This window comes from Mytilus edulis, chromosome 12 (assembly GCF_963676685.1).
Source record: "Mytilus edulis chromosome 12, xbMytEdul2.2, whole genome shotgun sequence".
Taxonomy (NCBI): domain Eukaryota; kingdom Metazoa; phylum Mollusca; class Bivalvia; order Mytilida; family Mytilidae; genus Mytilus; species Mytilus edulis.
Genome location: NC_092355.1, coordinates 32,379,235 through 32,392,285, shown reverse-complemented (window position 1 = coordinate 32,392,285; position 13,051 = coordinate 32,379,235). Strand labels below are relative to the sequence as shown.

Below are 13,051 nucleotides of genomic sequence, written 5' to 3'. Positions count from 1 at the left end.
CTACAAAACAATAAATAAAAATCAAATATGATATACAGAAACGAACAACATGCAACCACTGCCTGTATATAAAACGTGCATGCAGGACTTACATTTTAGTTTAATAAGTATACATACACATGTATGTGTATGCATTGGTTCAATAATTTAAAAACAGCATATTGCCTTGGAGTAGGTTCATTAATAATGTGTCTGAATTACTTTTTTATAATGCGTGTAAAATGTCGTCCATTTCTACTTTTTTTTATATCTTGCAGAATGTGGAATCGGTAAGACGTATTTTATATTATAAACTCAGTCTCTTATTGCAATGAGACGTAATTTTCTTAACAATGATTATCTACCAGTTTTCTTCATAAAAACTTATTTATAGTATACTTGTAAAATTTTAATTAGATGTGTTTCTTCACAAATTGGGATCAGTTCAACGAACTTGTATGGTTCGCATGGTACTTAATTTCAAACTTCGTGACTGTATCTTATTTTGTTGCAAATTTTGCTATAGAATCAATATTACAAAATGTAACGGTTTAATTACTATTTTCTGGCTGATTTTTAAGTAATTAAACTATTTTATCATATTGGCTATAGAAACATGTCAAATTCAGAAACATTGTTCCAAAACATATGTGTACTTGTTTTGCTGGTGTTTCCTCCCCAGGTAAAGCCTTAAGTTATCTCTCTTGTACCACAGGTATACACGTTATACTATTGCAATAGTTCATATTTTTACTGTAATGTTAATTAACAAGTTGTGTAAGATGACATATCCCATAACATTTTGACAATTTCAACAATCAATATGTATCAAATTATTTTATTTATAAAAATAGTATACTTCTCTTCATTTAAAACATTTTTGGTGTAGCCCAGCTATTCCGTCCAAGTGATGTTCGTTCTGTCTCCATAGTCCGTCTCCAGGTGGTTTCCGGACGTCCAACTTTCCTATTTCCCTCTGGTTTCAATGTCAGTGCAACTGGACATATACTGTTGGTATCCATCCTTAATACATGGCGAATCCATATCCAACGCCGTTCTATAATGTCGTCACTTAGCTTCTTCGGTCCAGCTATTATGGGGAGGTTTCGTTTGTAATTGTATTGGGACATCTTATTTTCAGTATCTGTATGAGACATCTATTTGAAAAAGTGGATGTATAAATCATTAATAATTAATAATGACTTGTTTATTACAGTTGTAGTTCCAGGCAAGTACTTCTGATTTACTTCAAATATTTCTTAGTTTTTTAGATAGGGGGACATTGAGTTGAATTTTGTGATGTCATGCTTATACGCTGATTCGCTTATTAAACTGTGTTTAGTGCTTAGATAAGTTGTATGCTTTTTTTTGTGATTGAATGTTGCTTGTTTTGCTTATCAGCAAACATCAGACTTACATCTAGGAATTCAAAATGAGGGTCGGTTGAAAACAAAATTTTACAACAAAAGAGATGAGTTCAGCGTTCTTATTGTGAACTTTCCATTTCTATGTAGTAACACACCAGCAGCACCTGCATACGGGGAATATATCTCCCAATTGATACGATATTCCCGGGCTTGTATGTTTTATCATTATTGCGTTGATAGAAGGTTATTGCTCACATTGAAGCGATCAAACCGATAGTTTGAAATCACCCCTTTGTGAATTTTACGGACGCAATCCCGAGTTGGTTGACTAATGAAAAATCCGATTCACTGATAATATTGTATATGTTCCTGATGTCGTAACCACAATCCCGTTCCCATCACACGACTGTGACCTACCAAGTTAGACTATTTGCCGGGTTTGTAATATCATGAGCTACACGACAGGTACCACATGTGGAGCAGGATTTGCATACCATTCCGGAGTACCAGATATCACCAACCGTTTTTGGTGGGATTCGTGTTGCTTAGTCTTTAGTTGTCTTTGAATTGTCGTGTGTACTTTAATTACTGTTTTTCTGGGTTTTTTTTCTTTTTTAGCCATGGCGTTGTCAGTTTATATTCGATCTATGATTTTGACTGTTCCTCTTGTATCTTTCGCTCCTCTTTTACTACAATTATTTTAAGTGCTTAAATAATTTATATGTTTTAATTTCATGATAGCATGTGCTTATCTGCTTACTTAATTAATGTGTATTTTTCATTTAAATCGTTACCTTTGCATGAATTGTATCTCATGTTTTGTATGTGTGTATATTTTCCTTATGTCAAGTGTACTTTTTGTCTAAACTGCGCCTGTACTGTATTGCTTTTATGTGGATGATTTGAATTGGTAGAATAGGATTAGTGATATAATGTACATGTGAATTCTATCCTGCGCCATGCTGGCACATAAGATGAACATTGAAGTAAAATAACATATCATTTGCGTTCCTCATTTCAAAGTTTAGCTTAGGAAACACCAACTGTTCGGCAAGATTGTAGAAACAAATGGACAAAAATAAAGAATACAGAAAAATATCCTAAACATTTATAGCAATGAAGTCCTCCCTCAAACTCCTCATAAATTCTTGCTTAGTGGAACAGTCGTATCAAATATAAAATGCATATGTCAATATAGTATACAGTTACAAACGTCAACCACTGAATTACACACTAATGCAGACTTGGGACGTTTTGCACATACAGAACGTGGCAGGTTAAACATTTGCTGGCGCCCAACTCTCCACCGAACCTTCCTCAGTCTATCATATGTATTGAACAGACATTATTATTTATTGAATAGGTTATATAGGAGTATCAAATAGCTCTGTACTGTATAAACAGTAAATAATACATATTTTTTTTCAGAATTAGAGTGTAACATACCTTCTGTGTGTCCAGTGACGGACTCAGATCATCAAATACCATGTGACAGTTGTACCTCCTCGTCATCTAAAGATGAAGGCCTCTGCTGCCCAGACAAATGATAAATGGATCACGTTACTGACAACTTTAATTTCAACAGATTCAATGTAATCAAAAGAATTACAGAAATATGAACAAATATACAGATATCAAAACAATTAAAGTTGTATTCTTAAAACTCAATAACACGTATTCTCATACAAGTTAGTGGTTTAGCTAGCTATAAAACAGGTTTTATCCACCATTTTCTGAATACGAAATAGCATGTACGAAGTCAAGAATATGACAGTTGTTGTCTATTCGTTTGATGTGTTTGAGATTTTGATTTTGTCATTTAATAAGGGACTTTCTGTTTAGAATTTTTGGAGTTCAATGTTTTTGAGATTTTACTTTTATTTCAAAGTAATATTACAAAAAGGAGATGTGGTATGATGACAACGAGACAACTTATAAATAAAGACAAAAGGACCCGGATTACAGATCATCCTACAGCCTTCAACAATGAGAGAAACATATAAACCGCATAGCGAGTAATAAAAGACCCAGAGATGACATGTAAAACAAGTAGAAAGAGAAAAACAACGGACTGATTTTTACTATTACGAAAAAGTAAAATAACTATCATATATATGTATAGTTTACATTTCAATAAAATGTTCTCAAAATAGAAATACAAATTAGACGATGTGGTATGATGAAAGTATAACAGTCATCAATAATGACAAAACACAAGGTTTTGAATAGTTACCGCTCACCCCGGTAGACCTTGGGCGACGGGCAAATCCCATACCGCATAATAAGTTATTTTAAAAAGCACAGGAGTTAAGCAGTTTTGTAAGCGTAACCCCCCTTTTTGTAAACCTTGAACATTGGTGTAATATAGCAACACAAGATATGAATACAAAACCACATTGAAAAGGCTTTAATCGAAGATTTTGATATCTAGACCCGATAAGGCAGGTGCGTTCGACTCTAATTTAATCGATGGTCAGTTTTATATAGCCGTACTGCGATGTTCTCTGCAGACATCCCGGCGTCCTTCTGTCAATAATAACAAATAACTATAAAGTGACGTTAAAACACAAAAAAAAATTATCAAGATAAATGTCTCCATTCAGATTAGAACAGGCTAGGTATTTAATTAAAATAGATTGACAACCAAAATCAACTTTCCCTTTTGCAAATTTGGAGAAATCTAAGATATAAGAATATGTGTTAATCCAATTTAACTTTTGCAGTCTAACAAAAACATAGTTTAACTTTTGCAGTCATACAAAAACATAGTTTAACTTTTGCAGTCATACAAAAACATAGTTTAACTTTTGCAATCATACAAAAACATAGTTTAACTTTTGCAGTCATACAAAAAGACGGTGAAACAGTTTTTGGTACTGTAGCATCCTTAATAGATTATACGAGGTAAAATAATGAACCAACTTATTCCAACTTATTCCATAAACATACTTTTTTTAGTTAATGATGTCTTCGTCCGTTTTAGGATAAATGCTCTTTTTAAAATTTGTTAAAATCTATGAAAATTGCGATTCGAATGTCTACAGACTAAGCGTTGTAATCTTCTGATATCAAGACTTTAAATAGAACCTTTTAAAGTACACAAACGGTGAAATTTTTATGGGATATTTTCATTGTATGAAGAAAAATGACGCTTTTCCAGTGGCTGACATGATGTAAAAATTTCGCTATCTTCTAACTGCAAGTTGTCTCATAATTCAAGAGTCCAACAAAAGTTACAAAATAAACATGATGAAATGTACGTAGATATACATGTAAGAAGAAGTGGTATGAGTGGCACTGGGATAACTCTCCATCCAAGTCACAATTTATAAAAGTAAATCATTATATATTGGTCAAAGTACGGGTTTCAACACGGAACCTTGGCATGAAAGTCAGTTATTTTGAATTTTTCTAGTGAACAACATCCATATCAATTTAAAACTTATAACGCCAAATTACAATTGTTTGTTTGTTTGTTTGTTTGTGATTTGTTTTCTTTCAACTGCCTGCCAAATAGCCTTTTTTCCATAGTTCGTGAACATTTAGACAGAAGCCGTTTTAAATTGATTTCTTTTGCCAGTTTGGATTTAGTTCAGATATTTTTTTCTTCAAAATGTATAAAATTACAAGACGAAGTTTTATTTCCCAAAAAGGACAACTACTCATCTGAGTACAAAGACTGATATGCAAACTACTAAAGGTCACGTTATGGTCTACAAAATGAGCAAAACTGATCATTGTTCCCTGCCTGAATATATCCGGATTTTGTAAATGTATACGAAAGAGTAGCTGGATTAAGTTTTTTGTTTTTAAACCCGTTTCACGCAAATACCCTTTTTTTTTAATAGGCACCAGTAGCTAGAGTGGTCCTTATTTTACCGTGTTCTTTTTGTCTTTCAAATTTTAAGTTCGTTAAAGTAGTAAAGGTATCAATAATATATACATTTGAGTAATCATTATAGTGTTCAAGTAAAATTGTACATGAATTCTTGATTCATATTTTTTGTAAGTCAATATTATACTGGTCTTGTCGTTAATTTGAGTTGGTTTAAACAAAAAAACGAAAAACATTAAATAAAACAACGAAATACACAACATTTTTAATGTAAAAACTATTCGTACATTTATAATAACAGATTATTCCCTCGCAAACTGTACAAATGTACACACATCATACAATGTTAGTGTATTTTATCCAGTCTGTTGATCATGAATTTGGAACTAACAGGAAGTTACTGATGAAAGCGACATCTATGTACACAAATAACGACAACTGTTTATACAATACACTTTCCGTTATATATATACATATCATCAATAGCTATATCACCGGTGTCTGATCGGCCAACAATAGCTTCGACAACCAACTGAAAAATAAACAGGAATATGCATTATTTTGTTTATAAAATTTGTTGAAATAAAATACTATGTGTTACTCATTGTTATGCGTTTATTTTTCTTTTGTTATGCGTTTACTTTTGAGGGTTGAGATCTCACAAACATGTTTAACCCCGCCACATTTTGCGCCTGTCCCAAGTCGGGAGCCTCTGGCCTTTGTTAGTCTTGTATTATTTTAATTTTAGTTTCTTGTGTACAATTTGGAAATTAGTATGGCGTTCATTATCACTGGACTGGTATATATTTGTTTAGGGGCCAGCTGAAGGACGCCTCCAGGTGCGGGAATTTCTCGCTACATTGAAGACCTGTTGGTGACCCTCTGCTGTTGTTTTTTATTTGGTCTGGTTGTTGTCTCTTTGACACATTCCCCATTTCCATTCTCAATTGTATGTGTACAAGTTTGTTCTCTCCTTTAAAACATCGCTATGATATTGCCGTTTTATGTGGTATGTGTTTTGCTCATTGTTGAAGATTACCTATAGTTTCTAAAAAAAAAAGTAAAATCACAAACTTACTGTACTCCGAGTAAAATTCAACCAAGTTACACATTGTGCTAAATAATATGAAAACATTCTGGAGAAAAGTACGGGTTTTTGCTCATTGTTGAAGCCGAACGGTGACCAATAATTGATAATTTCTGTGTCATTTTGGTATATTGTGGAGAGTTGTCTCATTGGCAATCATACCACATCTTCTTTTTTAAGATTTTTAAGTTGTAAAAATTAAACATCCGTCTAATCCGTTTGTTTAGCTGATGTACAATTACACATATGTAAACTAAACAATACTTACTACTGTTGGTTGAGTAAATGTGAAAGCATTTGTGTATCTGTGCCATTCGTTTCCTTGGTTACCTTCCATTTCTTCTAACAAAACATCGTTGCCATTGTTACGGGCCATTATTCTAAGTTTACGTACATTATCACCAAACATATGGTAATAAAATCGTACACAGTATTCGCCTGCAGCAATTGATTGGCTCAGTAATCGGGCATTTTCCATATTATTAGTTCTTGCTTCAGCTAACAGATAGTATCCTATAAATATAAATATAAATATTAAAGTGATATCAGAATTGATTGAATGATTGACTGGTGTTTGCTGAACGTCCAGTTGCAAATAAGTCGCAAATAATTAGAACGGGAATTATATAAATTATGAATGTATATGTTCTGCAATTTGGTCGAAGGGCGAGAAATAATTGACATTCGAAATTTAGGGTGTAAATAATAAGGACAGACATGTTTAGCATCAACTTATCGCTTCAAAATGCTTTAAAAAAAACGTGAATCATGGTATGTACGGTAACGTACAGAAAGACCGTTATTTTCTTTTCTCCAATAACGCAGGTCCCACTATAGGCCACGATCGCACTACGATTTGTGAAAAAAATGCAAATGTTGACGATCGTAGTGGCATCGTGTAGATGGTAAGGTCGTATCACGGTCGTGGTGAGGTCTTCATGATCATGGCCAACTTTGCACATGTTCAAAACAATCGTGGTGCGGTGGTGGCGAAATCAGGTCGTAGTAGAAGCGTGGTAAAATCGCAGTAAGGTCGTGCTAAGATCGCAAAGAACGCAGTAGCATCGTAGCGAGAGCGTAATGAAATCGTAATTCGATTCGGAGAGACTGCGCTATGATCTCACATCGATGTTATTACTACCTCACTACGACCATCACGTTCGCACAACGACCCAACTACGCTATGCCACATTCGCACCACGCTGTTGAATATGATAGTACGATTCTAGCATGCCCATGCCGTCCGCAACACGGTCTTTGTACGACCTGACTACGTTCGAACTACGACTATCATGCTCTTTCTTATTGTCACATAAGATATATAAAAGCTCTCAAGGTTTTGATTGTCTGTATGTAATTTTGACCTCTTGTTTTTTTTCTAACGGCTCGGCCATGCTTGACACATCTGTGTTATCCCTGCTATCGTTCACAGTGTAGGTTGGTTACTACACTTTCGGTAAGTAACTGAAATCTTTAAAGTTTTGAATATTTATTTACCTATTCCACTGCTATAATCTGAGTTTGGACCAGTCATTGTTGTTGGTGTTGGTCCTCTCCTTCTCTGGAATTCAAAGTCTGCTGTTGGGTCATTCTGGTATGTGCAGAGGTCATTCTCAAAGTTGCAGTAACTAAGTCCTGAATATATAAGAATATAAATAATGGCCTTTATTCAATATAGACTGTCTTAGTAAGACACACGCAAGTAATGACAATGTTAAAAAAGAATTGATGTAAACTTGTCAATTACTACAACATAAGATGCAGTTATGATCTGCTGTGCAATAAAGGTACGATCACGTGATTTAATATTAATTCACTTGAAATTTCTTTTATAATTATTTTCTAGATTGAAGGATGATTAATAAATATTGTCAACCCTTGAACTGTATGTGTAGCTATAAATACGAAAGAAACTAAAGAACGTTTCGGAAGTATCAGAACCTTTAAATAGTTGAGTTCCATTTCCATGTACATGTCTATTTTTCCTGTTTCTTTGCCAGCTCATGAACTCGTCCAGTAGCTTTTTATTTGTCTCGTAACACTAAATGTTACCACGGCCAAATACTTTGTCTCGTAACACTAAATGTTACCGCGGACAAATACTTTGTCTCGTAACACTAAATGTTACCACGGCCAAATACTTTGTCTCGTAACACTAAATGTTACCACGGCCAAATACTTTGTCTCGTAACACTAAATGTTACCACGGCCAAATACTTTGTCTCGTAACACTAAATGTTACCACGGCCAAATACTCTGTCTCGTAACACTAAATGTTACCGCGGCCAAATACTTTGTCTCGTAACACTAAATGTTACCGCGGCCAAATAATTAAACACACAAAATCATTTTTGAAATGATTGTCTTTCATACGACATTTATTATGAATTGGTTCTCTTAAATTTCTTTGTTAAACAAGATTTGTCTTTTTAGAATATTACAATTTTTCTTATTGCAATTCTGAACTTTATACATTCTTACCTTTAAGGAGATCCATTCTGTTGTTTGTCTCTAAAATGTTCAAGAATAATAGATTCAATATTCGGTAAAGTGATTTTTTAAATTTTTTAAAAGAATTAAAATTTTGTGAAATCAAGGTAATAATAAACTTTTCGTTTATAACTTGTTCTTTTCTGACTGTAATGTTAATCTACAGTTATAAGTGTTTCATTGAGATAACATGCAAAAAAACTAAAACTAAGAAAAACGATCTTGAACGTTTCCTTAAGTCGTGTTTAACTTCACTAATTTTCATTACTTTATTAAGATTATTTTTTGTGGTAATAGCGTATAACGTCATCATTCTCTTACCTCCACCACATCCATAGCCTCGTTTTAGGTTGTGTACGTCACTGATTGAGAGGGACACTTTCCATGGGATAGCTTCACCTTCATATTTTGCGGTCAAGGTTGGCTTGGATGCATCCTTGGCGTATGCGTATGGATAGAAGAAGGTGATGGAATCGAAGTCGAATCGTGACTGGACGAATGTTGTGTCGTTAGAAATAGCGAAATATTGTTTATATTCTGAAATTAAAAATCGTGTTTGATGAGTATAAGCATGTTCAACCTTTTATTATAAACAGTACACCATTTTTGCTGTTAAAACCGATAATTTCAAAACTCTAAGAAAAAATCGTAAGCATTTAACGGCAAAATATTTGTATAGGAGCATGATAAATGTATCTCTACTTTCTTATTTACTTTGTAAGTAAACATCATACGTGATCATACATTCCTCTATATTTACTTTAAAGAGTATAGTATAAAACGATGGTAATGTATAATCCATGAAAGACCATACATTACAAGGGCCTTTTATATCTGACTACGCGGTATGGGCTCTGCTCAATGTTGGAGGCTGTACGGCGACTATAGTTGTTAATTTCTATGGTATTTGGTCTCATTGGTAATCATACCACATCTTCTTTTAAATATGATCAGTAAAGTTTCAATCAGCTTGCTAATATTTCAGATGCAGATCTTAATAATCGCTAGTTCATTTGAAAAAGATAAAAAGATCGAGTACACCTACCGTCCTTAATGTTGTCGTACATCACATTGACAAAGCTGTCTCTGTCTGGTCGTCTGAATGTGTTGTACATTCCTAAGCTGTATACTAAGAGTTGCATCATATCGGCTTTTTCCAGATTGTCTGCAATTTTAACAAATTGTTTTCCACTGTTTACACCGGGTACTGGGATTTCAGTCAGACTGTGAAAAAAAACATATTAAGATGTAGTAACAAACATTAAACATTGTTAAACTAGAATGATGTTCTCCTCGCATAATAATATTGGACGTGCGCATTATTTTGTAATGGCTTTAGAAAAAAAACTTTTATAAAATTTAATCTGTATTCAATATAAAAAAGAAGATGTGGTATGATTGCCAATGAGACAACTGTCCACAAGAGTTTATTTTCAAGAGAAAATACTAACCCGTTTACTGTTGAAAATTCAACATAGTCGGTCTCGGCTTCCCGTGGAACGAACTGGATGCAGTTGTCTGTGCTGATCTGGATTTCGTTCATTGATGCCAACAGCTTTTCCTTGGCGAAGCCATCTAAAATGCAGATATATTTGTGGTTATACTATTTATTGCAGATATCATATGCGTATTGTTACCGAAGATTTTTGTATTCATGAAACACCTTGACGTAACGTGTATTCTATTTTTAACAGTTTTTCTTCATATCAAACCTCATGAAATGTCGTTAATTGCGATATAAAGAAAGTAGAATTGGGTAAGGGTCATATCTATTCAAATTCCTTTTTACGTTTGTTTTAATCATTTTCAATAACATATTCTAAGATTCCATGTTACATAGATTATTTTACTTCTGTTTCACAAAAGTGCTTGAAAAGCATTAACGAAACTAACTATTAAAACGCACGACTGATTATAAAAAGTTACTTCAATAAACCCTAGACAACCCTCTGTAATGCTTCCAGAAACACGCTCTCATTAAAGATAGACTTTAGCACTCCTTCGAGAAAATAATAAAAGCAGGAATATGAAAATAGAAATCAAAGAATATATTTACCGACGCTATCATCAAAGGCAACTGGAACAATTCCATTAGGCCATGTTTTGATAGCACATTCTGACCTCTACAATAAAAAAGAAAATTGAATTAAGATTAAGTTGATGATGATTGATTGATTGTTGGTTGCTTAACGTCCAGTGGCAAATATTTCATGCATATTCAGGACGAGATCGAATTACCAATAAGAACAATAGGTAGGTTTTGTAATAGAGGCGTTGATGAATAGTTATTGGTAAGTTACATGTATATGGCATTTTACTAATTTGAACAACAGCAACAACGTGCAATGTATAATCAATATGTACTGTTACAAGCCGCCAAAAAATAATTACAAATATTTTGAACCTGCACGGTATTCCTTGATTATTTTTTTTTTATTATTTTCTAGAAAATTTATGTTTTTTTTAAATGCACTTTTTTTTCTTTAATTTATTACAATTGTTTTCAGATATGGAAATTAAGTATATCAAACGCTCAAACGTGAATGCAATTGTCATAGAACACAAAGTCATTGAGAGATATTGACCAATTATGTTGTCTTTTACATCGATCAACTATTTTCCATAGCGACAACAATTGGAGTTTATAAAGTAAAATAAGTGATATGCAAATTGTTTAAATATAAATAAAATTGTTATTTCCTATTACTCATTTTTTTTTACATTTCAAAATTTGAAGAATAGAAAAAAAATCTTTAAAAAAACACAACTTCAATTTAAAAATTATAATAATGCATATTGAAAAAAAAATGTTTTGAGTTATTGTTATTAAAAATGCTTATAACTGTTAAATGCATTGTTAATGCATTGTTACAGTAAATGTATTACAAAAATAAACTATACAAATATCTCAAACTATAATACCGGCTTACCTGTACAAAAACAACAGCCAAGGCAGCGAGGAATACGATCGAATTCATTTTGGCAAATGGCTCAGATCAAGAGTCCACCTGAGATTTTATTCGGATCACCACGTGGTTTGTAACTCCAAAATTTCAATCTACTTTAAGATAATTTAAATTTTAAACTATTTATCTTGTGAAATTTCTTATCTAGTCTGACCTGAGAGGCGGCCGGTTAGGCCGTACAACATTTGAATTATACGTGAAATTAAAATTTGGGTCGTCCCTTATGAACTGTCAATCAAATTGCATGTTTTCAGGTCAAGACGGTGCTTCGTATCTCTTGTATAGCAATATTCTAACAAATTTGGAACCTTTAATATGAAACTTTTGACTTACATGTATTGTACAATTTCGATAAACTAACATAGGTGAATAAGATGAATAATATGATTTACCGATTTTACCATCATTTAGAAAAACGTAAAAGTCAAGATTTGATAAAAAGTCAATTAATCAATAAAAGGTTACATGTATTTCGTGATGGCTAAATGACGCGATGCCGCTTGTGTCCACTAGAGATGCGTCTCCTGCTCTGCAAGCATCCCCCGACATCTATGCAAACTTTCATCCAAATTAACCAATTAAAGGTAATATATCATTTCCCTTTTTTATTTATTATTTTGCAATCAAAGCAATTTATTGGAATAAGAACAGTGTATTTCTAATCATTTATAATGTATACGCTATTACACTAAAATGAAAATGAGTAGCGTTTTACTACAGTTCTTCTTCTGAATGTCACAAGCCTTTATGCACAAAAAGCTTTAACTTAATTACAAAACAACCCCGGTCGATACTTGCATCAAAATACTACGCATACAATGCGACATCGCTTCACCAGTTAAATTGGGCATGATACAAAGTATGTTGTTTTAAATAAGCATGATTTTCTAATTTCAGCGAAACCCATGGGTTTTAGATTTCAGTGATACGATTGACCAAGATTTCTTACTTCAGTGATACGCATTTGCTTCGTATGGCAGTGGTACATTTATGCATGAGTTCCTGATATCAATAATACGCATTGACTTATAATGTCAGATATACTGTACGCATGGGCTTTTGTTTCAGTGACACGCAGTGGTTTATGACTTCCGTGACACGCACGGGCTCCTTATTTCAGTGATACCTATGGTTTTCCTACGTCATTGGTTCGAATTGTTTTCTAACGTATGTGATACGCATTGGTTACTAATATCAGTAATAACAATGGTGTTTTTTTTTACGTCAGTGCACGTGATAAGTATACGAATCAAGGGAAACTCGTGGGTTTCTTATTTCAATAATATGCATGGGTTTCTAACTTCAGCTACGCATATCTTTCTGGACA

General features: G+C 33.3%; 1 protein-coding gene across 1 annotated transcript; it reads right to left on the bottom strand.

Moving 5' to 3' along the window:
* Positions 1-5,434: 5,434 nt before the first annotated feature.
* On the bottom strand, positions 5,435-11,840 carry LOC139498277 (meprin A subunit alpha-like). Its single transcript, XM_071286642.1, has 9 exons — positions 11,689-11,840; positions 10,815-10,881; positions 10,210-10,333; positions 9,804-9,982; positions 9,080-9,295; positions 8,750-8,779; positions 7,766-7,903; positions 6,537-6,781; positions 5,435-5,713 (listed from the first exon to the last, which is right to left on the bottom strand). The coding sequence occupies exons 1-9, from the start codon at positions 11,734-11,736 to the stop codon at positions 5,624-5,626; spliced, it is 1,137 nt and encodes a 378-aa protein (XP_071142743.1). The 5' UTR covers positions 11,737-11,840; the 3' UTR covers positions 5,435-5,623.
* Positions 11,841-13,051: the final 1,211 nt, after the last annotated feature.

Bases quoted from the DNA above. Each gene is read 5' to 3' on its own strand.
- LOC139498277 (XM_071286642.1), bottom strand. From the start codon at position 11,736: ATGAATTCGATCGTATTCCTCGCTGCCTTGGCTGTTGTTTTTGTACAG. The intron at 9,983-10,209 runs GTTAGTATTTTC...TTTTTTTCACAG, and splicing joins GAATTTTCAACAGTAAACGG to TCTGACTGAAATCCCAGTAC. The intron at 6,782-7,765 runs GTAAATAAATAT...TTATATTTATAG, and splicing joins AGATTATAGCAGTGGAATAG to GATACTATCTGTTAGCTGAA.